The 25,265-nt window shown below is 46.4% G+C and overlaps 1 protein-coding gene and 1 non-coding gene across 2 annotated transcripts; both read right to left on the minus strand.

The window, feature by feature from the left end:
* Positions 1 to 2,249: 2,249 nt before the first annotated feature.
* LOC118630058 (B box and SPRY domain-containing protein) lies at positions 2,250 to 22,085 on the minus strand. The gene is made up of 6 exons (XM_036261761.1): positions 21,897 to 22,085; positions 17,554 to 17,652; positions 11,032 to 11,262; positions 9,974 to 9,999; positions 4,338 to 4,462; positions 2,250 to 2,860 (listed from the first exon to the last, which is right to left on the minus strand). The coding sequence occupies exons 1-6, from the start codon at positions 22,083 to 22,085 to the stop codon at positions 2,334 to 2,336; spliced, it is 1,197 nt and encodes a 398-aa protein (XP_036117654.1). The 3' UTR covers positions 2,250 to 2,333.
* Positions 9,109 to 9,171, minus strand: LOC118630339. Its single transcript, XR_004959582.1, has one exon. It is a non-coding gene; the product is annotated as a U7 small nuclear RNA (small nuclear RNA).
* Positions 22,086 to 25,265: the final 3,180 nt, after the last annotated feature.

Below are 25,265 nucleotides of genomic sequence, written 5' to 3' on the forward strand. Positions count from 1 at the left end.
CCAGTGGGGAACGTGCAGGAGGCAGCTGATCAATGTTTCTCCTTCACGTTGATGTCTCTCTAAGAAATCCATAAAAACGTATTTTTAAAATGGAAAAGAACAAATTGGAGTGCCAAGTTGTGCTTAAGGATATGTCCCCTCTGACCACATAGTCTAAACAGGAGATTTTAGACAAGAGAAGAAATTTGATTTTCCCTCCCTTGTGTTAGATACTCTGCCAGTCCTTTATATGCATATAGAACCCTCACAGCTATCTTTGGCCATAGGTAGTGTGACTTCCACTTTACAAGGGATTCAGAGGTAAAATAGCCTGCCTGAGGTCACAGCTAGAACATGAAGGAGCCAGAATTCCAATTTAGGCATGCCTGACTCCAAAGTCCATTGGCTTCACCACTAGGTTGCAAGTAGAGAGGGATCCATGTCACATGAGACATAGTGCATTGGAGCTCCTGGAAGAATAGGAAGGTGTCCTAAAGGATGTCAGTCTTGAAAGACACCTGTCATGGGGGTTAGTGTGGGGTAGGAAAGTGCAGGGAACAGGGACAAGTCCAAGGTGGCAGAGGATTAAGTGTGAGGAGAATCACTGGAGATTGAGGAAGTAGGTTGGGTGTTTAAAGTCCATGTCTCTTCCTGCCTGTCCCCTCTTCACATCTCTCTACTTGGTATTTACTGGACACCTCTGTGCCCAAGCCAGTGCCAAGCACAGGGCATACCACAGGTGAAAAGCACGTAGACAGGAACATACACATTATGTTCTGGTGCCAACAGCCAGGGAGGGCTCTGGCGTGGACCCTGAACTGGGACTGGCATTTAGATAGGCAAGAAGATAAGGTATCCCTAGCAGCAGGCCCATGAACTGTGGGCAGGGCTGCTAAGGGAGTTGGATTGGTGGCTTGGGGAGTGTGGTGTTTAGAGCCTTTGGGTGCCATTTAGAAGAATTTGGATTTGACCCAGGTTTTGGGGCAGGGAAGCTCCTCTCAGATACCTTCCCTAGCGTCAGGCAGCGAGGACAGTGTCCTGAGCTGTGGTCTCAAAGCCATAAGGGCCTCAGAAGTCATTGCAACCAAAAAAGTTGCCAATTGGTCTATGGACTGGATTTGATCCACCCAGTGTTTCAAGTAAATTACTGAGCAAACTTAAGAGTGAGCAAGGCCCTGGCCCTATCTTTGAGCCCTAGAACCTGAAGTAGGTGAGATTGCTTTTGAGCTCTTCCCCAATGAAACAAAAACATGAGGACTACTGCTCTAATGTGTCCATAAAGATCAGGAAAGGACTTGCCCTTGGTCCTTGCAATGCAGGGCACAGAACTGACTCCATGCCCTTTAGGCGGTGTATGCTGACCTCAGCCACCTGCTTATCTCTGGGAATATGGATGAGGGTGGGGATGACATCAAATTCCCAGTAAACACACCTCTAAGATTTGAGCTGGCCCTTGAGAGGGTCTGCCCAATTACCAACAAAGAACATGGGAGGAATTTTTCAGTCTTTTAAAACCTTTAATAATGTACATGTTCTCTAAGGCTGGCTCTCTTACCCCTTCAGCTCCTTCTGGCTCCAGGCTCTCACCCCAGGTCTCCACATTATGTCAAAGGGGCCACCATGTGGGGTACTCATCAGCTGCAGCTGGGGGAAAAGTTCATCCCTGTCACCCCAGTGGGCACAGGCTGGAGGTGAGCCGCCAGGTACAAGGCACAGCTGCTGATGGGTGTGTTGCAGTCAGGGTACCTGGAGATAGGATTTTCTGTCTTCTGGGTGGCCAGGTAGGATCTGGGGAGGAGGACAGAGCCCCCCAGGCCAGAGCCCTCTGACCAGGAGCAGCCTGGCAGGAGTTCTAAACCCCTTCCAGGTTGTCCTTGTGTGCTAGAAAAATATTTTCGCTGTGTTGTGTCATGCAAAGGGCTGAGCAGCACTGAATGAGATGAAAGACTTCAGCCACAGGCTTTGCTGCCACGGAAGCACTTCCATGCTCAGAGCTGGGGGGTGGGGCCGAAAGGCAGTGCTTCTCCGGGAGTCTAGCATGTGCACCCGGCCACCCGCCTATCCATCCACCCACTCGCCAAATATGTATTGCATGCTCACCAGGCACCATGCTGGATGTCTGAGATAAAGTGAACGAGACACCCTCATGTTGAATTTGGGAAACTAAGGCCTAGGGAGTGGAAGGTTCCCCACAGACACCAGCATTCAATGGTTGTACCCAGATCTGAAATGGATCCCAACCCCTCCCAATGCCGCCCAGTGGGCATGAGCAACATCTGGGAAAAGAATATTGGGTAGAAGTGTGGCCTAAAAGGGTGGTGGGCAGGCAGATCTAGCCTCCCCAGGGCCAAAGGTCAGTGGACAATGGAAATGGTCTGGTCAGCCACAGCAAAGACTGGGAAAAGGGGCCCAGGGAAGGATGCATGGTGGCTGTGGAGCACCACGCCCGAGGCCGGATCATAGAATAGCAGCTCCTGGGCCTGCAAGTCCAACAGTATGCCCAGCTGGGCTGGGCAGCGCAGCAGACCCAGGGGCTCGTGCTGCCCATCGTGTGAGAAACAGAACTCTTGGTCGTAGCGGGAGAAGACCCAGGAGTAGGCGCTGTGGCCCAGACGAGAGTCACTGCCAGAACCCTTGCGGGGCAGCTGGCCCAAGGCCACGCCCACCTTGTAGGCACAACTGTTCTGCACATTCACCATCCAGGCGTGCAGCCCAGCCTGGAAGGAGGTGGCAGCCAGAGCATTGGGCCAGTGGTCAAAGCGCTCTGGGTCGTCTGCACAGGCCTTGGACTTCTTGGCACTGAAGGTCAGAGTCTTTCGGTCATCTGACAGTTGCAGGAAGGGGCTGACAGTCCTCTCGTCGATACGCACATCCTCCATGCCTGCCAGAAAAAAAAAATGTGTTTTTTACCCTCACCCGAGGACATTTTTGCATTTATCTTCAGATAGAGTGGGAGGGAGAGAGGGGGGAAGAGAGAAAGAGAAACATCGATGTGAGAGACACATCCACTGGTGGCCACCCACACGACTCCAAACAGGGCCTGGGACAAACTGCAACTGAGGTACAAGCCCTTAGCAGGAACCGAACCTGGGTCTCTCTGGTCTGCAGGCCGACACTCTAACCGCTGAGCCAAATCAGCCAAGGCCAGAAAAAACTTCTCACAGTCGCCCAAGGTCCACGCTCAGCCCTACCCTGGTCCTGCCTGGTAGCAAAGGGCTTCCTTATCACTCACTGCCACTCTGACCTCAGACAAGCCATTTACTCTCTCTGAGCTTCAGTTTCCTCATCTGTAAAATGGGCATCAAAATAGGGCTTACCACAGGGTAGACGTGAGGATCCAATGAATTGATACATGGAAAGTACCTAGCAATAATATGTGCTCAATAACTTGTGGCCATAACGGTAGTTATTATTATCTGGAAACTGAGACAGATAAAAGGCCCAGAGAGGAGAAGCGAGTTGCCCAAGGTCACACACCAAGTTGGTGGCAGGGGCAAAATTAAGACCCAGCGCTTTGTTCCTGCATCAAGCATCATACTGTACCCTGCTGGGCAAATCTGCGGCCTCCAGATCCGACTTGTCCTGGGGACACAGGCCCCTGAAGCTAGGAAGCGTCAGGCATGCATTTCCAACAACTAACGACATGGGACTGCTAGCTAATCAGACAATACTTGTACCGGATTCTCGAGAATTCCAGCTTGTACTAACGTTTTAAGGATAATGGGTAACGGGGAGCTGGGGAGGGTTAAAATTGAGAAAAATTTCAATTCACCAGTGAACTTAACCCTGTGTATTGTGCAAATACCATAACTGGGAGAATGGAAGCCTCTCTCTAGCTTGGGGGAAGCCCGCTTTGAGAAATCCCACACTAAGTGGGAATTTGTGGAGGCAGGAGACCGTGTCACATTCACCTCTGGGGCCCCAGCCTGCAGCCACCAGGTCAGGCCCAGTGAGCCTGAGTCGATGTTTGTCCAGTGAGGCGAATCCAGGCAGCTCAATTCTCACTCCAGATGCTCCCTGGCTCGTCATCAATTATATCTTCTTAAAGAGAAACCAGGTTTCTAAGAAATACTACTGAACTGTCCCAGTAGGGCAGGACATAAGAAGGACGTGATTTACAGGCACAAGACTTATCCTTGACCCAACTACAGAGCAAGTTGGTCTGAAAACAGGAAGGACCTGGCCCAGGTGCCCCGGGTCTTTCCAGAACCTTGGCTCCACTGACAAGCCTGCCCGCACCACCCCTGGTCCTTTCAGCTACCATCCCGAATGCACCAGTCCCCAGGATTCACCACAGACAGACAGACAGACAGACGCCCAGTTGTTCCAGCTGGTGCTGGGCTCTAGCGGCTTCTAACCTGAGAGGGAGCCGAGAGCTGCTGTTGCCCAGAGTTGAGTCAGAAGTGGGCTCCAAGCACACTTCTCATTAAAGTTTAACTTTTTCGACTCCTGAGGATCCAAAATGCCCTCTGCTTCCTCAGTCCTTGTACAGAGAGAAAAACAAACAAACAGAGATTCAGAAGGGAACTGGAAATGTATCTGGATCAATACAGGGTGATTGGGGGTGGTGGACAGAAGCAAAATTGGCAACCAGACCCCAGGGAGGAGCTGACCCAAGGGGACTGAAGCCAAAGGGAAGGTGGACATTTTCCCTGTGCACCCCCCGCCCCCCCCCACACACACACACAGGAAGCCTTAATTCCGCAAGGCAGATGATTGACAGGGCAGTAACTACTGGTGCTAGTATCGTGACTTGGAGTTGGTCTGCTGTGTGGAGGCTCCTCACCCATGGATCGGGACATTAGCAGCGGGGCTAGGACTTGGGCCTCGCGGACCTCTGTGCGGCAGTCTTTCCCCTCTACCGTCTGCCCAGAGAAAATGTCGCCTCCCCTCCAAAACCGACTGCCGCAGTAATGCTGCCCTTGATTTGATCAGCAGGTACAGCTAACTCCTCGGCTCTTACACCACCAACACCCCTGCGGGATCACACAGGAGGGGATTTCAGCTGTCTCCCAACTATAAATTATTCACAGCACTTTGCTCCCAATGACTAACCACCTCGCCTCAGCTCACAGCTGGGATTGGGTTTGGTTGGAGAGGGAAAATGGGAACAAGGAGAATTGCCATTTAAGCAGTCAGGCTCTGGGCTGGCTGTTTTCTCTGCAACTAACCTGGAAGGTAATTGTCACCCATTTGGCAGGAGAGAAGAGAGATTCAGAGAAAGCACTCAGATAAAAAGGGGAGCTGATTCAAGCCCTACCTCCAGGCAAAAAGAGAACAAACCCAGGTTGGAGTCCGGCACCACTCAACATAATTTTCCCCTTGGCCTGAAGTGACATCTCAAAGGGGTATAGAACCAAGTGGGGATTTGCCACTGAGCTTTTACAGCCTTTTGACATAGGCTCTGAGAAAGAACTTCCCACTGCCTCTCGTCCTGAAGATGGCTTTGACGTCAGGCAGCAGTTCGGAGAGCACACTCTCTTCCCCAAATCTCATGGCTCTGCCCATTGATGAAGGAGAGGGGAGAGAGGGTAGGGCATCTCATGGATGCCAGCTCTTTGCAAGATTGTCAATGACTGTCCTGGCTTGGGAGGAATGAGATGAACAGAGCCCTAGAAAAGCCGGGAGCAGGCTAAAGTAACAAAGGCTCTTTGTGGTCAGACAACAGAGGGTCTGTTGCCATCTTCTCAAAGCAGTGAGGCTAGGTCTTCAGGTGTCCCAGCCAGCAAGTAGAGAGGAATGAGGAGCAGTGTTGTCACTGCTAAGCCATCTTCCCAGGGCAAATTTGAGGCCAGTCATAGACATCAGAATCTAGAAAACCAGCTGGTCCAGGTATATCATGGTACAGAAGAGAAAATTCATGACTCCAAAGGAGGAGAAGTGAATTGGGGTTGGGACATAGCAGGGCCCCGGCTGGGATCAGAAGGCCTGGTCTGTGCAGCAGGACCTGTTGCTGTTGACAGGCCAGAGCCGAACCCAGCCAGGGATGTGGACAAAAAATATGAGCCAATAAAGGCGTTTCTCAAACAAGTGAGTTCCCAGCTAGAAGGGACTTCACAACTTTTGAACACAGTACTTTGAAAGTATACACCCTCAGGCACCAGGAACTACAAGTAAATCTTGATCTCTATGAATAGGTTTGTCAGTAGTGGTATAGATTTAGCAATTCTCAAACACATCTGTGTGTATTGTAGGACTAAGCAAATGAATGACTATATTGCTGTTGCTGGATGCCAAGGTTCTCACTGTAAAAGAAGAAAGATATAAACATAGAATCGAGAAGGCAAAGGGAAAACTCTGTGGTGTTCTCTTGGAATTAGAAGTTGTGATACAGTCTGGCTGGTGTGGCTCAGTGGTTGAGCGTCGACCCACGCACCAAGAGATCGCTGGTTGGATTGTTGTTCAGGGCACATGCCCAGGTTGTAGGCCCAATCCCCGGTGGGGGACATGCAGGAGGTGGCCAATCCCCAGAGGGGGACATGCAGGAGGTGAAACATCATCGATGTTTCTTTCTCTCTCCTTTCCTCTCTCTAAAATCAATAAAGAAAAAATATTAAAAACAAAACAAAACACCACACTCATACTTCCCAGCGCTATCTGCTATCTACTGAGAAGGCCTGGAAGCAATGATGCATCAGCAGCAATGCACATCTAGTGCCCGGATCATGGTTTTTAAATACTACTCCCCACTAAATGGGTACCAAGACTCTCTGGAGAAATAGCTGCTTTCAGGCCTGAGGCAGGAAAAAAACAAGGTGAGCCTGAAGGGACTAGAACTGGCCAAATCTAGGACAGTTTGAAGATCAAAATTAATAATAGTTGCCTGGCTGCTGTGGCTCAGTGGATTGAGCGTTGCCCCGTGGACTGAGAGGTCCAGGTTTGATTCCCAGTCAGGGCACATGCCAGGTTGCAGGCCTGATCCCCAGTAGGAGGCGTGTGAGTGGCAGCCAATTGATGTATCTTTCACACATTCATGTTTCTCTCTCTCAAAAAAAAAAAAATTACAAAAATAATATTAGTAGTAGTGATAGATTGTAATGCACTGAATAAAAGAATCCACAAGTGTATAGTGATCCTAAATAAGTGAATGAACAGCCCTGGCCGGTTTGGCTCAGCGGTTGGAGCATCAGCCTGCGGTCCGGAGAGACCTGGGTTCGGTTCCCGCTAAGGGCACGTACCTCGGTTGCAGTTTGTCCCCGGCCCTGGTTGGTCGTGCGGGTGGCAGCCACTCGATGTGTCCCTTTCACATCGATGTTTCTCTCTCTCTCTCCCTCCTGCTCTATCTGAACAAAGAATGAAAAGGTGTCCTCGGGTGAGGATAAAAAAATAAATAAAAAATAAAAATAAAAAAAATAAAATAAGTGAATGAACAAACAAGCAAATAAATAAATGAATAATTCAAGAAGGAATTTAGCATCAATGGAGACTAAAACTATTGGATGAAGTTTAAAGGTAAACAGGCTGTTTATACAAAAAGTACTTCCTTACACTGCTTATTAGTTACAAAAGGAAAGACGTAACTTTATAATGAAGCAGCCCAGTAGGCACCACTTTCTCCATGTGACCAAAATTAACATCCCTGATAATGGGACAAAGTGACATCACGTGCCCCCCAATTTGACAGACTGAGAACACATCATTTATGAGATATTCTTGCCCAAAATGCAAAATCTGAACCTAATTATAAGATAACAACAGAGGAACTCAAATTGAGGAATGTTCTAGAAAAAAAACTGTCCTAGACTCATTAAAAATGTTTAAAAAAAAAAAAAAAAAAAAAGGCTAAGGAACAAATTCCAGATCAAAAGAGACCAGATGAATCAGGAAAACAAACAACAACAACAGCAATAATGCCAAACATGGTTAAGAACTTTTTTGGCTCAGTTGGCAACACTTGAATATGGGCTATATATATTAGATAATATTACATCAACATTAAATTTCTGAACTTGATCATTATGCTGTGGTTATGTAAGAGAATATCTTTGTTTTTGGAGACAAATGCTGAAGTCTAGATTAAAAGAGCATGTTTTCTGCAACTTACTCTCAAATAGGTCAGAAAAAAGTAAGTTTTTTATATATTCACTTGATAAATAGATAAAAGAGCAAACCTGACAAAATGTTAACAATTAGCATTTCTAAGTGAAGGTCACTATGCTATTTCTGTAAGTTTTCTATGAGTTTAAAATATTTCAAAACAAAAAAATTGAAGATCAAAATTTTTTTCAAAAATCACATCAGCTGGATATTGCAGACTGACTGACTGTGTTAAAAGAAGATGAAGACGAAGGAGAAAGAGAAGACTAACAGAAGTGTGGAAAGATTACAGGAGGGGAAAAGTAGGAACAAGCCAAACACACATTAAAAGGAGATAGTACAATGAACGTGGGTGCATCCATACTGTGGAATGCTTCACAGACTTGCCAAAAAGTGAGGCAAGCCTACATGTACTGGCATGGCAAGACTCCAAGATAGCCTGACAAATTATGGAACAATAAGTATAAAATGATCCCATCTGTGTTTTTAATAATTTTTTTTTTATCCTCATCTGAGGACATTTTCCCATTTTTATTCAGATAGAGTGGGAAGGAGAAAGAGAGAGAGAAACATCGACGTGAAAGGGACACATTGGGTGGTTGCCACCCACACGACCCAACCAGGGCCGGGGACAAACTGCAACCTAGGTACGTGCCCTTAGTGGGAACCGAACCTGGGTCTCTTTGGACCGCAGGTCGATGCTCTAACTGTTGAGCCAAACCGGCCAGGGCAAAAAATATTTTTTTAAGGAGGCAAAAAAAAAATGTCTCCCATGATTATACATAGGAAAGTCCCAAGACACAAAACTAACTGTTAAAACTGATCACTTCTAGGGAATGGGATTAAGGAGTGACTCATTTTTAATTTTAATAGTTTTTTTTTTTCTTTTATTGATTTTAGAGAGAGGAAGAGAGAGAGAGAAACATCAATGAGAGAGAACATTGACTGGCCGCCTCCTGCATGCTCCCCACTGGGGATCGGGCCCACAACCTGGGCATGTGCCCTGACTGGGAATCGAACTGGCGACCTCTTGTTGCATGGGTCGATGCTCAACCACTGAGCCACATGGGCCGGGCAACTTTTTTTTTTCCCGAGGGCCTTCCGGTAAAAACCAGAAGATTTACTAGACAAATTCAAAAAGAGCTGTAAGCACTCGGCCAGTCAATTTTAACAGTTTTATATCGGTGGGATTTTTTCTTTCTTTCAAATACATATATTGCTAGTGAAGCTTAAATACAAAAATAGATAAGAAGAATGGGTTGTGCTCCCAAGTACAGCTCTGAAATCTTGCACAGAAAATTAAGAATTTAATTTCTTTGCCTGACCAAGTACATCCTTTAAGCCATTTCCTCAGGCTCTTTGTTCTCAGCCTTTGGGGACCTAGGTAGGGCCTCTTGAAATTCTTTTCTTATTGCATAATTAAAATGCAAATTTTGATGGTTTCAAAGATTCTTTCATCAGAGAAAGTGGGAGTGAGAAGACAGTCCTGAGATAGGGGGGTCCCAGTCCCAGCTGGGGGCTTGGGCAAGTCCCTTTCCCTCTTTGAGCCTCGGCATTCTCATGTGTAGATGGGGTGGTAAAACCCTGAGACAGTTCTTAATAGGATCATGTTAGACTGTGGCAAGGCCCTGATTAATAAGTGATTATTTCACTCCCTTACACATGGTCTACAGCAGCTCTCCAAGCTAGGGGCAGGAAGGCCCTGTCCATCGTCCCTCGCTCCAGAGGAGCCGCTCAGCTAGGGGCAGAAGGCCCTGTCCATCGTCCCTCGCTCCAGAGGAGCCGCTCAGCTAGGGGCAGAAGGCCCTGTCCATCGTCCCTCGCTCCAGAGGAGCTGCTCAGCTGCACACCCTGGGCTTTCTCCCAGGAGCAGCGGAGCCTGCATGCAATGGGCTATTTACAGGCCCAAAGTCCATGGTTTCCATGACTGTCCAAGCAAATTAGGGACCAAACTCACCTCTCAAAAATCTCCTGCTCCTTCTGCTGTGAGAAAAGAAAACAGAGTCAGGCTTGGCACCAGAAACCCAGCAGGCAATCAGGATTTGAATATATTCAACTGGCGTGGAGGGCCCCACAGGGACAGAGACTCTAGAATAAAAATGAATCATTTTGTCCCCTGTGCCCCCACGGTGTCCTGAGTTTCTCTCAACTACACTTCAGGTTGAGCACATATTTACCCAACATTTCATCCCCCATCAAGACTGTCAGCAACTAGATGGCTGGGTTCCTTTCTGGGTTTCTATTGTGACTGTCCCAGTGTTGAGGACAGAACGTGCTCTGAACGTGGAAGCTGTGTGATGAAAGGAATGCACAATCTAGGGCAGTCATGGAAACTGTCCTACTTGAACTGCAGTGCGACAGACAGCTCAGCTGCTCTACATTCTCACTTCTCTGTTTGGCATATTTATTCAGGTGCCACACTGTCCCTTAAAACTACAGGTATCTGCATATCTATATAAAAGACTTTGAAAGGATATGTACCAAAATATTAATCATGGTAATTTCCAGATGGCAGGCTTAAAGATGAGCTGTATGTTTGCATATTGGACCCCTTGGCAGCTCTTCAGGTTCGGAGTTCTCACTCCACCTCCCCACTTCCTTTAACATAACTGCAACCCTCATCTTTCAGGCATCAGCTTCTAAGTCGCTTCATCCAGGAAGCCTTCCCGGACCCCCTCAAGTTTGGCTTGTGGGGGCCCTAGCTCCTAGGAGTGTCATCTACCACAGCACATATCCTGATCATCAGTTTATGTGAGTCACTGACAGCTGTATCCTGTACCTCTCCGCCATAGCACAATGCTTAGCACATAGCAGGCACTCAGTCAACACTTGCTCACTATTGAAAAGCTAAGTTACCAGGTACAAAAAATAATCCATATAACTTAATTTCCCCACCTCGTCCCTGCTCCAAATTATCATTATCTACACACCTCCGACCAATAAACATTCTCGATGTTTTCAGACCTTTTGGAGAGACTGGCCAACTGGTCACGCCCTCACCTCCGCTTGACTTACAATCAGCTGGAGGTCATCCGTATGGGTGAGCACGTCCACCAGGAAGGTGCGGATGGCGTCGAGCTTCTCCAGAGCCTCGGCCCAGTGCACTCGCTGCGTCAGGATGCTCTGGTGGGCCCGCTCCTCTTCGCCATGCACACGTTCCAGCAACCGCTGCTCCTCGGTCTCACACAGGCTCCTCACCAGACCCAGCCGCTGGATGACCAGTTCCCGCGCTGCGCTGGCCATGCTCTAACAGGGGGTAAAAAAACAAAGAGTCGGATCCTGGCAAAGCCCCTGTCAAGTTAGGAGTGCCCCGTCAAGTCCAAAGGAGTGCCGAGGCTGATCAGCAACGTCTGCCATGGGCACTGTAGTGGCAGTAACAGTGCTTAAGCCACTAGCTCTAAGAGTTCCCAAATGTGGTTTAGAGTAAAGAAATTCGAAAGCCAGACATCCAGGCCATATCTCATGGAACCAGGTTCCCAGAATGGAAGGGCTGGGCAGGGACTAGAGAGCAACTAGAATAGCCTGCTAACTTCACAGAGGAATACCAAGGCCATGGGACCGAGGTCAGAGATCACAGAACTGCAGAACAGAAGGGCCTACAAAGGCATCCTCATCAACAGGATCTGTATCAACTGTGGTCCAGTTGATATTTTTGACCATGTCTGAGAACAAAAACTATCATTTCCTAATATGTTCATTTGAACTGCTTCTGTGGTTGAATTCTTTTCTGACACACAGGAGGCCTGAAATCAATCGTCAGACAATGAAGTTAATGTGTATCTCCTAGAAACTAGCACAGTGTCTGGTATACACTTAAATGTTTACTGAATGACTGATGGGACATTTTTTTCCCCACTTAATAAAAAATCTCGTGGTAGCAATCACACGCCAAGGCAGTGACAGAGCTGGGACTAGAACCCAGTTCTCTTGACTCTCAGTTCAACACTATCCCCCTACACCAGTGCCTTCTGGGAATCAATCCTACCCACAGGTGTCTATTGTATGAAGCACCTGCACACTTGCCAGACAAGTAAAAGGAGAACAGTCTCCTCTACGCCAGAAAGTCAATGGCTTCCCTGTGCCCTGCCCCTGAAGACCTGCTTTGTACAGGGCAGGTGACAATTGTCCCTGTTTAACAGATGAAGCTCAGACCCATGACCCAGTGGGGAAGAGGGAGTGGCAAAGGCATTCAGATTCCACTTCGGTGTTCTCTGGAGGCAACATAACATAGGGGTTGGGAAATTAGGCTTTGGAGACAGTGCCAAAGTTTCGATCTTAGCTCTTCCACTTATTATATGTGGAACTTTAAGCAAGTTACTTATCATGGCTATGCCTCAATTTTCTAGTCCGTCAGCTGAGGATGATAATCGTACCTACCTCATAAGGCTACTGCGAGGGTTAAATGAGTTAATACGTATAAAGTAAATAGAGCCCAGCCGGCACTGAGTGCCCCAAAACATCAGCTACTGCTCTTCTCTCGGTCCCACTTTGTTGCCCACAGTGGTGAGCATCTGTAATTACACTGTGTGATCAGGGTCAATAACAGACCCCCCACCTAAGAGGCATCGATTCTCCCTGACTAGAAGATGGCAGTCAATTTCAACACACTTCTTGAGTCATTCCCAGAAATGAATGGCACAGAACAAAAGAAAACTTCCCTTTCCAAAGATATGACAGAGTAAACTAGAAAACATTCCTAAAACAAAACACAGACATGCTGTAAAAACAGCCCCAAAGCATCCTTAAAAGTGAAGCTGCTCTGGCAGTTGAGAAAGGAAATCGCCCGGAGTCCAGAGGAGGAAAGGAATTGGAAACTAGTGTAGTCTGGAACTGAGGACTCAGTTGCCCTGGGATGGGCTTGTGATTTGCTTTAGAAACGTATACTCATCTAAGCCATCACGCAAGGGCATCCAAGTGATAAAGGACTGGTTTACCAAGAATATATAACAAATCTAAATTATACACGTTTCATAAATAGCACCAAACTATAAAAAGAATACTTGACAGAATTTTAAGGAAAAATAGACAAGTCCACAGCATAATATGAAAATGTAAATGCCCCTCACCAGTAATCAATAAATCTGACAGATAAAAAATTAATACATATAGAGATGATTTGACCCAATTAATGATTAATTTATATGTATGTATGTATGTGTCTGTGTATACACACACAGACATACACACACACACACACACACACACACACACACACACCCCTGGGGGGGTTGGTTCAGCAGTTAGAGTGTTGGCCCCTGGACCAAAGGATCATGGGTTCAATTCTGATTAAGGGCACATACTGGGGTTGCAGGTCAGGTTCAATCCCTGGCCGTGATCGGGGTTGTGCAGGAGGCAATCGATCGATGTGTCTTTCTCACATCGATGTTTCTCTCTCTCCTTCTCCCTCCCTCCCTCCCTTCCACTCTGTCCTCGGGTGAGGATTACAAAAAGTAGACATATATAGAACCCTACATATCTTCTCAAGTGAATGTGAAAACATTCACCTAGATTGATCATATTTTAGAGCATGAAGCAAGTCTCAACAAATTTTGAACAACTGATATCATACAGATTACAATGCATTGTTAGAAATTAGTAAAAAAAAGAAATGATAATTTAAAAAGTAAAACCATACATTTGGATATTTAAAAACCTATTTCTAATAACTCATAGTGAAAGAACAAATCATAGTGGAAATTTAAAAATACGTATAACTGAATGAATAGATGATATCAAATTTGTGGGATGAGCCTATACTAATACCTAGAAGGAACTATATGGTTTAAATACTCACCTTGAGAAATAAGAAAAACTAAATGATAGACTGTTCAACTCAGGAAGTTTAAAGAACAACAGAGTATTGTATGTAAAAAAAATTATTTTAGCCCTGGCCAGTTTGGCTCAGCAGTTGAGTGTCGAACTACAGACCAGAGAGTCCCGGGTTCAGTTCCCGCTAGGAGCACATACCACATACAAAAAAATTATTTTAATGATAAAGATAAGAGGACATAATAATACAAAAAGAGCCCTGGCCAGTTTGGCTCAGTGGTTAGAGTGTCGGCCCACGGACCAGAGAGTCCCGGGTTCAGTTTCCACTAAGGGCATGTACCTTGGTTGCAGTTTGTCTCAGGCCCCGGTTGGGGTCGTATGGGTGGCAACCACTCTATGTGTTTCTCTCACATCGATGTTTTTCTCTCTCTCTTCCTCCCTCTCTCCCTCCTGCTCTATCTGAAGATAAATGCAAAGGTGTCCTTGGGTGAGGAAAAATCAATCAATCAATCAATAAATCAATAAATAAATAATACTACTAATAATAATACAAAAAGAGGGGGTTAAAATACTAAAAAATGATTCTTTGAAAACTAACATGATAGACAAACCTGTGACAACTTTGATCGATATTAAGAACAACTTTATGCATTAAATTCAACATCAGAGAAAATAGGTAATTTTTCCAGAAAGATTTTCCTGTTTAAAACCAAACAGGAGCCCTGGCTGGTTTGGCTTAGTGGTTGGAGCGTTAGCCTGCAGACCAGAGTCCTGGTTCGGTTCCTGCTAGGGTCACATACCAAAAAAAAAGAAAGAAAGAAAGAAAACCAAACAGAAAAAAATCCTGTAGTTATGACAGAAAATGAATCAGTAGTTAAAAATCTACCAACAAAAACACCACCAAGCCCAGATAGTTTTACAGAGGGTGTCACCAAACATTCAAGGCACAGATAATTCCAATCTTACACAAACTCCTCCAGTGAAAATAGAGAGTTCTGTTTCCCAACTCACAGAATAAGGATTACATAAACTCATTAGCAAAATCTGATAAGGACTATACAAGAAATGAAACTCATAGGCTAGTCTCTCTCTTGAGCATAGATGCAAAAATCCTTTAAATAAAACTCTGTACTAAGATTAGCAACCAAACCCATAAATTTTGTATAATAATAATAGGAAACGGGCATGGCTATATAAGGGTAACACAAAGGATCCTTATGATGAAACTGTTCTGTATCTCGATTGTGGTAGAAGTCACACGAATCTATACAAATACAAATGCGTAGAATTAAATACACATAGAGAAATGAATACATATAAAGCTGGTGAAATCTGAATAAGGTGAGCTGTATCAACATCAATTTCCACATTATGATATTGTACTATAGTTAGGAAAGATGTACCACTGTATGTGAATCTGCAATCACTGTAGTGAATCTACAATTATTTCAAAATTAAAAGTTAAAAAATAGCCCGGCCTATCCAGCTGGTGTGGCTCAGTGGTTGAGCATCAACCCATGCACCAAGAGGTCACCAGTTCATTTCCAGCCAGGGTACATGCCCAATCCCCAGTGAGGGGCATGCAGGAGGCAGCAATCAATGTTCTCTCTCATTGATGTTTCTGTCTCTCTCTCCCTCTCCCTTCCTCTCTCTAAAAATCAATAAAGAAAAAAGATTTCTTAAAAAAGCCTGGGCAGTGTGGTTCAGTGGACTGAGTGACATCCTATTGACTGAGAGGTCCCGGTTTGATTCCTGGTCAGGCCACAAGCCCAGGTTGCAGGCTCAATCCCCAATAGGGGGTGTGCAGGAAGCAGCCAATCAATGTTTCTCTCTCACATCGATGTTTCCATCTCTCCCTCCCTTCCTCTCCCTCTAAATAAAATCAATAAAAACATTTTTTAAAAAGTTAACTTGACAAATAGCATCATTAAGGACCTACAGGAAGGGTGATAAATAATGGAAAATAGAAGCAATCAGAAGAGAACTTCCACAAGCTCAGCCCATCATCTACCCATCTACCTGCACCTGTGTTCACTCTGCCTTCTCCATTTCTGTGGATGAACTACCCATGCTTTTACCTACAACCAACCCTTCTTCTTGTTTACTAGAATCCCACCCCCTTTACTATAACCAAGTTTCCTCTTTCTCTTGCATCATCAATTTTCCCTTTTCTACTGGAAAATTCCCATTTGCATATCCATATAAAGTAACTTCTCCCATCTTAAAAAGAAAATAAACAGCCCTGACCGGTTTGGCTCAGTGGTTAGCATGTTAGCCCTAGGACCAAAAAGTCTCAAGTTCAATTCTGGTCAAGGGCACATACCTCAGTTGCAGTTCATCCCCAGCCCTTGTCGGGGTTGTGCGGGAGGCAACCAATCGATGTGTCTCTCTCACACTGATCCCCCCCCCCCCATCTGAAGATAAATGGGAAAATATCCTAAGGTGAGGATTTTAAAAAAACACAAAATAGCCCTGGCCAGTTTGGCTCAGCGGTTAGAGCGTCGGCCTGTAGTCCAGAGAGGCCCGGGTTCAGTTCCCGTTAAGGGCGTGTACCACGGTTGCAGTTTGTCCCCGGCCCTGGTTGGGTTGTGTGGGTGGCAGCCACTCGATGTGTCCCTTTCACGTGGATGTTTCTCTCTCTCTCTCTTCCTCTCTCCCTCTTACTCTATCTGAACAAAAAAAATGGAAAAATGTCCTTGGGTGAGGATAAAAACAAAACAAACAAAAAAAAACCACAAAATAAACAAAAAATCCTCTTGATCCCTTCTTTCTCTCCACTATCATCTCATTTCTCAGCTCCCTTCTACACCAAAACTCAAGAGTTGCCTGTGTTAACTATCCCGTATTGCTCTTATCCCGTTTCCTCTGGAACCCACTCCAATCAGGCTTTCACCCCACCCCTCTCCAAAATTCCTCTAGTCAGGATCTCCAATACTATGCATGTTACTAAATCCAATGGTCCATTCTCATGTACTACTATGGTGGAAGAACGGGGTGGGGTGGGGATGTGCAGAAAGAAATTCATAGCCCCTGCCCTTGAAAGGCATACTTGATAGAGGTAGCCATGCAATGAGTCCACTGAATGGAGGATCAGCAAAAGGAGCAATGGCCGGAGAGTCAGAGTAGCCAGGTCATAGAACTAATTCTGGCAGGAGGCTGTAGGATCTTGGTCAAGTCAATATAAACAGGGATGCTACTGCTACCTACTTCATAAGACTATCATATAGAATATTCGATGTGGCTCAGTGGTTGAGTGTCAATCCATGCACCAAGAAGTCACCAGTTTGATTAGGTCAGGGCACATGCCCAGGTTGTAGGCCTGATCCCTAGTGGGGGGCATGCAGGAGGCGACTAATCAATGTTCTCTCTTATTGATGTTTCTATCTCTCTCTCCCTCTCCCTTCCTCTCTCTCTAAAAATCAATAAAGAAAACAAAAATTTTTTTAAAGAATATTCAATGTAAAAGTCCCTAGGTTATTTGATAATTCTCATGCAGGGTACAAAACAATTGGATGGTAGAAAAATGCTACCCTTCCTGATCCCTTACCTGCCAAAAGGTCTTTACGCCCAGTGTGCTACTCTGCCCAGATGGTAAAACCAAAGCTCAGAGAAATCAGAAACCATCCTTCCTGGGCATCCAGCTTTGTGCTATAGCACAATGAGTTTGTGAGGTTGGGAAGGGACCCTAGACTGGTTCAAGACCCTAAGACTGGGGTCTTATCCTAGAAGAGGGCCCAGAGTAGAAGGCAAAGGAGAAGAATTACCTACCACTGCTCTCTGGTTCTTCCCTGGTAGGACCTCAGCCATGTACTTGGTGATGCCAGCACTCTGTAACTGCAGTCTCTCGCACTGGTCCACAATCTTGTTCTGCAATGTAAATGACACCTATTGTATCTTGATCCATGTTGATTCATTCACTCCATTCCATTGACTTTTTTTCTTTTTATCCCTCCTCCACCACCCACTCCCATGGTTATATACCAGATGTCATCCTTATTGAAAGCTACACCACCTCCAAAAATCTTCATTTCAAAGATCTCATACCCTGCCTACCACTTCTCACTCTTCTAGATCACTAACTCTAGAATTTCCATTCCAACGATTCTTCAGCTCAGGTGGAGCTGCCAGTATGTTAGTCTTACCTCTTTTCACTGTCCATCACCCCCTATCGTGGCCTCATTTCTCTCTTTATCCTGAAATCCCATGGCCCATTACGATAATCACTTTCCTGCATACACCCTTAATCTTCCTTCATACCCAGTTACCTGACTCTACATATGCACCTGAGCAAAAGAACATGGCTTCTCAACTGCCCTTCCCCAAGTATCCTCACTGCCATTCCTTAAATAGCACCATCAATCATCAACCTTATTACCTGCCCCCCGAAAAAAAACCAGCTCTTACTCTCCAACCTCACATCTAATCCATCAGTGAGTCCAGCAGCCCCATCTCCAAAGTCTCTCTCTTTCCTCTGGCCACCTTCATTCCTGCTGTTCTACCCAGATCATCTTATCTTTCATAGGAACCACTATTAGAACCTCCTAACTGGGCCTCCATTATTAAACCCCACAGTTAGACACTGCCATATTTTGTAAGGAAATCAGGTCACTGTCCCTGCTCAAAACTCTCCAATGACTTTCCAATACAACCAGAGATCAAGCTTCTTGCCTTAGCCAACAAGCCCTACCTGATGTGACTCCGCATATCTCCCTAATGTTACTTCCTACACTTTCTGCACTGGCCTTCTTTCTGTTTCACAAACTCACCAAATTTGTCCTGACCACAGTGCCTTTGCATCTGTTGTTTCTTCTGTCTCCAGCAGTCTTTTCCCATATTTCTCTATGCCTCACACCCCCATTTCATGCACATGTCACTTCTTCAGAAGCCTTCCCTGATGATCCACCCCATTCCCTTATTTTGCTTATTTTTCTCCCTTGTACTATCATTCTCTGACTGTATATTATGTTTACCTTTTTTGTGTCTTTTCCCCACCACTAGAACATAAGTACCCTGACTTTGACTTATTCTCTATGTCCCACTACCTAGAAAAGAGTTCCTACATACAGAAGACCCTGAATAAATATTTGTTGAATGAATGAAACCCATTTCCTTGACCACAACAAGTTCAGCAGTTTACAGCTCCTAAAGCTGTGAGCATCACTCATGCGAGCAGGGAAGAGTTTTATAAACGCAGCTAAGGCTCACCGAGAAGTAACTTGCCCAAGGAGATACGGCCAGGCCCCTGCTTTCCTCTCCATTTCTCCACATTAACAGTGGGAGCCTTCCAAGCAGCAGCCCCTCTACTCTTTCCCCTAAGAGCACTGCCCCAGTTCCATCTTCCAGAAGGCAATCAGCTGCCTCTTCTAGGAAGCCCCTGTAAGCCTCCTACACACACACACACACACACACACACACACACACACACACACACACACACACAACCAGGAATTAGCATTACCCTTCACCAAATCCAAACACACAGTTTTAGAACTGAGTTGATTGGGAGGTACCACGTACCACAGGACTGAGGGAACTGGGAATAGCTTCTGAAAAGCTACAGAGACAGGAATTCAGAAGGTAAGTAAAAAGTTGTTTGAACTGGTACTGTTTTTGCCCACTTCAGGAATAATCTTGCCCTGGAGTGAAATTTCCTTGCTGGCTAAAGGGGTAGGGGAAAGAGTGTAAAAAGCCTCACTCTAATCATCAAACAACAAGTGTTGGCTAGGGTGTGGAGAAAAGGGGACTCTAGTACACTGCTGGTGGGAATGCAGACTGGTGCAGCCACTATGGAAAACAATATGGTGTTACCTCAAAAAATTAAAATTGAACTTCCATTTGACCCAGTGATCCCACGTCTAGGAATATACCCTAAGAAGCCTGAAACACCAATCAGAAAGAATATATGTACCCCCTTGTTCATAGCAGTGCTATTTACAATAGCTAAGATCTGGAAACAGCCCAAATGTCCATCAGTAGACAATGGATAAAAAAGCAGTGGTACAGCCCTGGCCAGTTTGGCTCAGCGGTTAGAGAGTCGGCCTGCGGTCTGGAGAGAACCGGGTTCGGTTCCCGCTAAGGGCATGTACCTCGGTTGAAGTTTGTCCCTGGCCCTAGTTGGTCAAGCGGGTGGCAGCCACTCGATGTGTCCCTTTCACATCGATGTTTCTCTCTCTCTTCCTCTCTCTCCCTCCCACTCTACCTGAACAAAAAAATGGAAAAATATCCTCGGGTGAGGATTAAAAAAAAAAAAAAAAGCAGTGGTACATATATACAATGGAGTACTACGCAGCTGTAAGAAAGAAAGAGCTCTTATCCTTTGAGATGACATGGAGGGACCTGGAAAGTATTATCCTAAGCGAAACAAGCCAAGCAGAGAAAGACAAGTATCACATGATCTCACTTATTTGTGGAATATAATGAACATAACAGTCTGAGGAATGGGGTACAGACTGGCAATCCCCAGAAGAGGGGGTGGTGGGGAGAGATAAACCACAGAACTTACATGCATGTATGCATAACCAATGGACATGGACAACAAAGCTGGGGACAGGGCAGGGAGGGAGGGGATGGAGGGTGTCAATGGAGGAAAAAGGAGAAACATCTGTAACTAAAATAAATTAATAATAATAATAATAAAAAAGCCTCACTCTAATCAAAATTGGGGAGAGAAAGGGCAAGAAACACCTCTCTCTGGGCAAACAAGATGAATATACCTAGGGCCTCAGGAGGGTTCAGGGAAGGAGCCCCAGGCACAGTACATTTCAAAACAAGCATCAGGCCTGCCACCCTGCCCCAGCTTTTGTCCCTTCCACCATTCAAATTCAGCCCTGATGGCAACTTTTAAAAAAGGTTTTCATTCAATTCTCACTCTCATTAACATCACTTCCTCCCTCTAACCACCAAAGCGGGGAGCCGGTTTCCTCTGGTCTACAGTCAATGACTGCCCTGGTCCAGCCCTGAGCAGGAGAAACCTGGTAAGAGTTACTGTTTTGCTCTGGGCCTCAGTTTCCTCATCTCTAAGATGTAGGTAGGACCACCACTTCAAAGTGGCTTGGTCTGGATGGAATGAAATGATGACTATTTAAGTGCTTTGGAACTTGCAAAGTGTCTATACATTATGGAAGTTTATTATACCACGTCTTCCAAGTTTATTTTCATCATCCCTCTCCTGGAGAGTGGTGACAAGTAGGGCCAACCAGGAGCTTTCAGGCTGAATAACTGAGTCCCTGCTGGCCCCGGCACCCTTGTCAGAGGTGTTTATTACAGTCCAGTCTGAGGAGGCAAGTCTCCAGTGAGAGTCCTCAGCCTCATAGCTGGGCAGAACTCCAGGGAGAGGTTGGAAGAATCAAGCCTTTTAATCAAATTGCAAGGAAATCCCCAGGGGCCACACAGGTAGGGTGGAAGGAGGGAAGAAGCCCCAGGGTGATTTCAACTCCCCCAATCTCAGCAGTTCAAGAGGGGTGGTGACAGGAAGGTGACCAGCCTGAAGCCAAGTGGTTGGGGTGGGGAGAAACCCTAGGGGAGAGGCTCCAGCGTGGACCTCCGGATATATGACAGCCCCCTCCGTTCACCTAGGTGAAACCAACTCGAAGTACAGTCAAGGCCAATCCTGAAAGGGAAAAGAAATCACCTCACCAGGAAGCCAGAACAGTGGACAGGGGGTGGGGTTTTGAGCCCTGGGGCTGAGGAGTGAGAAGGGGCCGGGTGTTTTCAGAGATCAGCTTCCACCGGGTTGGTGGGAGTTGCAGCAGCTGAGCCCTTTATTGCCGGAGGCCAGACCCGGTTCCCGGGCTCTTCGACCGGGCAGCTGGGCAGCTGGACCCGCCACGTGACCCTATTACCGTATTTATATCGCACAATAAGAAGTGCTCGCGTTTATTGCTCCAAACTACAGGTGGGGACACTGAGTCTCAGAGGATTGAGATTCACAAGGAGGACAGACAGAGGTGACATTCGTACTCAGGTATGACTCCAGAGGCCACGCCCTGTAACCGCCTCGTTCTACAGTCAGTACGTCTGGGGAGCCTGTGCGGCTGGCCGGGCCCCGGGTCGGCTCGGTCCCCGCTCCCGCGCCTTCCCGCGCCCACGCCCGCGCGCCCGCGCCCGCTCACCCGCAGCTCCTCTGCGCGCTCCTCCGCGGGGCGGACGCGGTGTCCCTGGCAGCGGCCGCCCAGCTCCGCACAGGCGGCGCACACCGGCCGTCGCTCGGAGCAGCAGAACCACTTCAGAGCCTGGCCGTGCTCCGGGCAGAGAGGCCCGGGCCCAGGTCCCGGTCCCGGTCCCGCGCTCTCCGCTGACATGGCCGAGTGACCGCCCGGCGCCACACGCACCACCTGTCGCAGGTGGCTGCTGGGCGGGGCCTCTCTGACCCCGCCCCCGGCCCCCACTGGAGGCCACCGCTCTGCCTCCCGCCCGGTTCTCGCTGCTCCTGGGGCGCCCGCCCCGCACCCTCGACCGGACCCTGGCCCAGATCCCACTCTCTTCAGCAGTCTTTTAAAGTTTCTTTCTTTCTTTTTCTTTCTTTCTTAGTAGCGTTATATGCGTGTTTGTTTTAAATATAAAGCACCAAGTATTAATGTGACCGTAGGAAACTTAATTGAGCCTTTATAAGCACCAGGCTTTTGCTAAGTGTTCTGTCATGTACCACAACAGCCTGTTTTAAGAGGCAGCTTTAGAAAAGTACTACCTTAAACCTAGGTTCTGGTATCAGACGGTCTGGGATCCAGTCCCATGTAACTGCCCACTAGCTAAGTACCCTCCAAGGCCTCAGCTGTCAAATGGGCATAAGGAGGATGCCTACCTCACAGACTTGTGCTGAGGATTAAATGAGTTAAAACACTGGAAAAGTATCTGGAGGACAGACAGAGGCTGCAACTGCTAAGCATCTGCTGTTAGTACAAGGAAAGTATAAAAATCCCCATTTTTATGGAGGTTAAGGAACTTGCCAGGAGTCAGTTATTAATTGGTAGCAATGAGATTGGAACCCAGACAGTTTGACTTATGGTTAACATGATTAATAATTTTTAATTGCATATGAATGCCCAGTAAGGAACATCTTTGTTAGACTGATTTCCCCAAAGTATTTGCATCCAAAATTTCTTAATTTGAAAATTTTAAAAATTAATATTAAAAAATTTAATGCATGTTTATTAAAGAAAATAGACTGTGCAAATAAGCACGTGGATGAAGAACCCATCCCTGTGTACCTGAGCTGTCTTGGGGCATTTTTTCTTAGGATCTGAAAAGTCAATCTAAGCCCAAATTGAATCCTCTGCTGGGGCTCCAGTCTAGTCCATCTGGACACACAAAAAGAACGCTGGTCCCCACCCCCACACTCCATCTTAGGGTGGTTTGGCAGAGGACTGAGGAAGAACTCAGCCAAAGGGAAAAGGAGCCAGGCCTTGGGTGTCAGAGGATATTCTGAGTTTATCAGAACTGGACACTGAGAGCAAAATCAGAAAGAGAAGCATCACTACATCCTGAGGCATTTTGGGTGCCACTCAAGCACCCGTCTTTGCCCCGAGGCACCTCTAAACTACCATTACACAAAGGGAGGAGAACCCTTCCCTTCTCTCAGCCCCTACAGTTTCAGCCCAAGAGTAAGGGTAGCTACCAGCCCCAGAGCTATGCCTCTTACAGCTATGGGACCTTGGTCAGATTATTTAGTCCTGGCTGTGTCTAGTTTCCTCATCTCTAAATGGGGGTGATAATAGAATCTATGTCTGAGGGTTACTTCCAGAATTAATGAGATCTTGTCCACAAAAATCTGTTAGCTTGAGTGTATGGCATACACTTACGGGCTAATAAATGTTTTATTATAGGCGTGAGGATCAATAAACATACTTGTGCCCTGGCCAGGTAACTCAGTTGGTTAGAGCTTTGTCCTGATATGCCAAGGTTGTTTGTTCATTTCCTGGTCAGAGCACATATGTTTCTCTGTCTCTGTCTCTCTAAAATCAATCAATAAAAAAATCTTAATGAAAAAAATATATACTTGGCCCAGCCGGTGTGGTTCAGTGGATTGAGGGTCGTCCCCTGGACTGGGAGGTCCTGGTTCAATTCCCGATCAGGCAGGCACTTGCCTAGGTTGCGGGCTTGATCCCCAGCAGGATCAGTGTTTCTCTCTGACATCGATGTTTCTATCTCTCTCTTCCTTTCTCTCTCTCAAAAAAAATCAATAAAGTCCGGCCGGTGTGACTCAGTGGTTGAGCATCGACCCATGCACCAAGAGGTCGCAAGTTCGATTTCCGGTCAGGGCGCATGCCCAGCTTGTGGGCCTGATTCCTAGTGGGGGGCATGCAGGAGGTGGCCATTCGATGTTCTCTCTCATTGATGTTTCTATCTCTCCTCATTTCCTCTCTCTCTAAAAATCTATAAAGAAAAAAAAAATTGTTTAAAGTCAATAAATAAAAATAAGAATATATTTTTTAAAAAGAAAACATACAGATTTGTAGCAGGTTTTCAGAATGTAAATTGTGTGATATTCTTTGGTGCGTGTGTGTGTGTGGGGGGTGCAATGTTCTTGGCATCAAAAGAAGTTTCTAGTGCAATCCCAGTGGAAGGGTGAAGACCTCATAACAGCATTTACCCTCTTATAGGGGTGGGAAAGGAAATGAGCCACTATCATTAGAGACTGTGGTTAGAATTTTTTGTTCTAGCCCTGGCTGGTTTGGCTCAGCGGTAGAGCATTAGCCCATGGACCAATGACATGCAGGTTCAATTCCGGCCAAGGGCATGTACCTCGGTTATGGTTCGTCCAGGTCCTGGTCAGGGACTTGCAGGAAGCAACCAATCGATGTGGGCACCCAGTGGATGTGTCCTTCTCACATCGATGTTTCTCCCTTTTTCTCCCTCTCTCTCTCCCACTCTGACGATAAATAGAAAAAGATCCTCAGGTGAGGATTAAGAAGAAAGAAAAAAAAGAATTCTTTGTTCTAAGGGCTGGGGTGGGGAGGGCTATTAACCCCTATTATAAGAACAAAAAAAACCCAGAAGGTGACTTTGTGTGAAGGGAAAGAGACTGGAGGGCAGGGAGAGGAAGAAGGGGTGTGGCCCTAGAGCAGTCAGTGGTCCTGGGAGGGCTGGAGTCAGGAAAGCAGCAAAATTACCAGAAGTTCTTCCAGGCAGAGGGACTAGAGAATGCAAGGGACTTATGTGATTTATTATTAAAAAATAAATAGATTTTGGAATAATCAGTCCCACTATTCAGGGGCTGAGTTAGGCTGGAATTCAATTCAGCCCCTTTGCTTAATGTGTATCAGGCCTTGCCCAACACATGTCCCTACAGGAGGCCTCAGGACACTGGTAAACTCCTAAGTGGAGACTCTCACACTTTATCAGGCTTCAGGATCACCTGGGGTGGCTGGGGAGAGGGGCTGTGAAGCATGCAGGATTTCCAGTAAGTTTCTCATTCACTAAGTCTGAGGTGGAGCTAGGACTCTGCATTTGTAACAGCTACACTGAGACTAGGATACAAATGA

This window comes from Molossus molossus, unplaced genomic scaffold (genome assembly GCF_014108415.1).
Source record: "Molossus molossus isolate mMolMol1 unplaced genomic scaffold, mMolMol1.p scaffold_m16_p_14, whole genome shotgun sequence".
NCBI classification, from domain to species: Eukaryota; Metazoa; Chordata; class Mammalia; order Chiroptera; family Molossidae; genus Molossus; species Molossus molossus.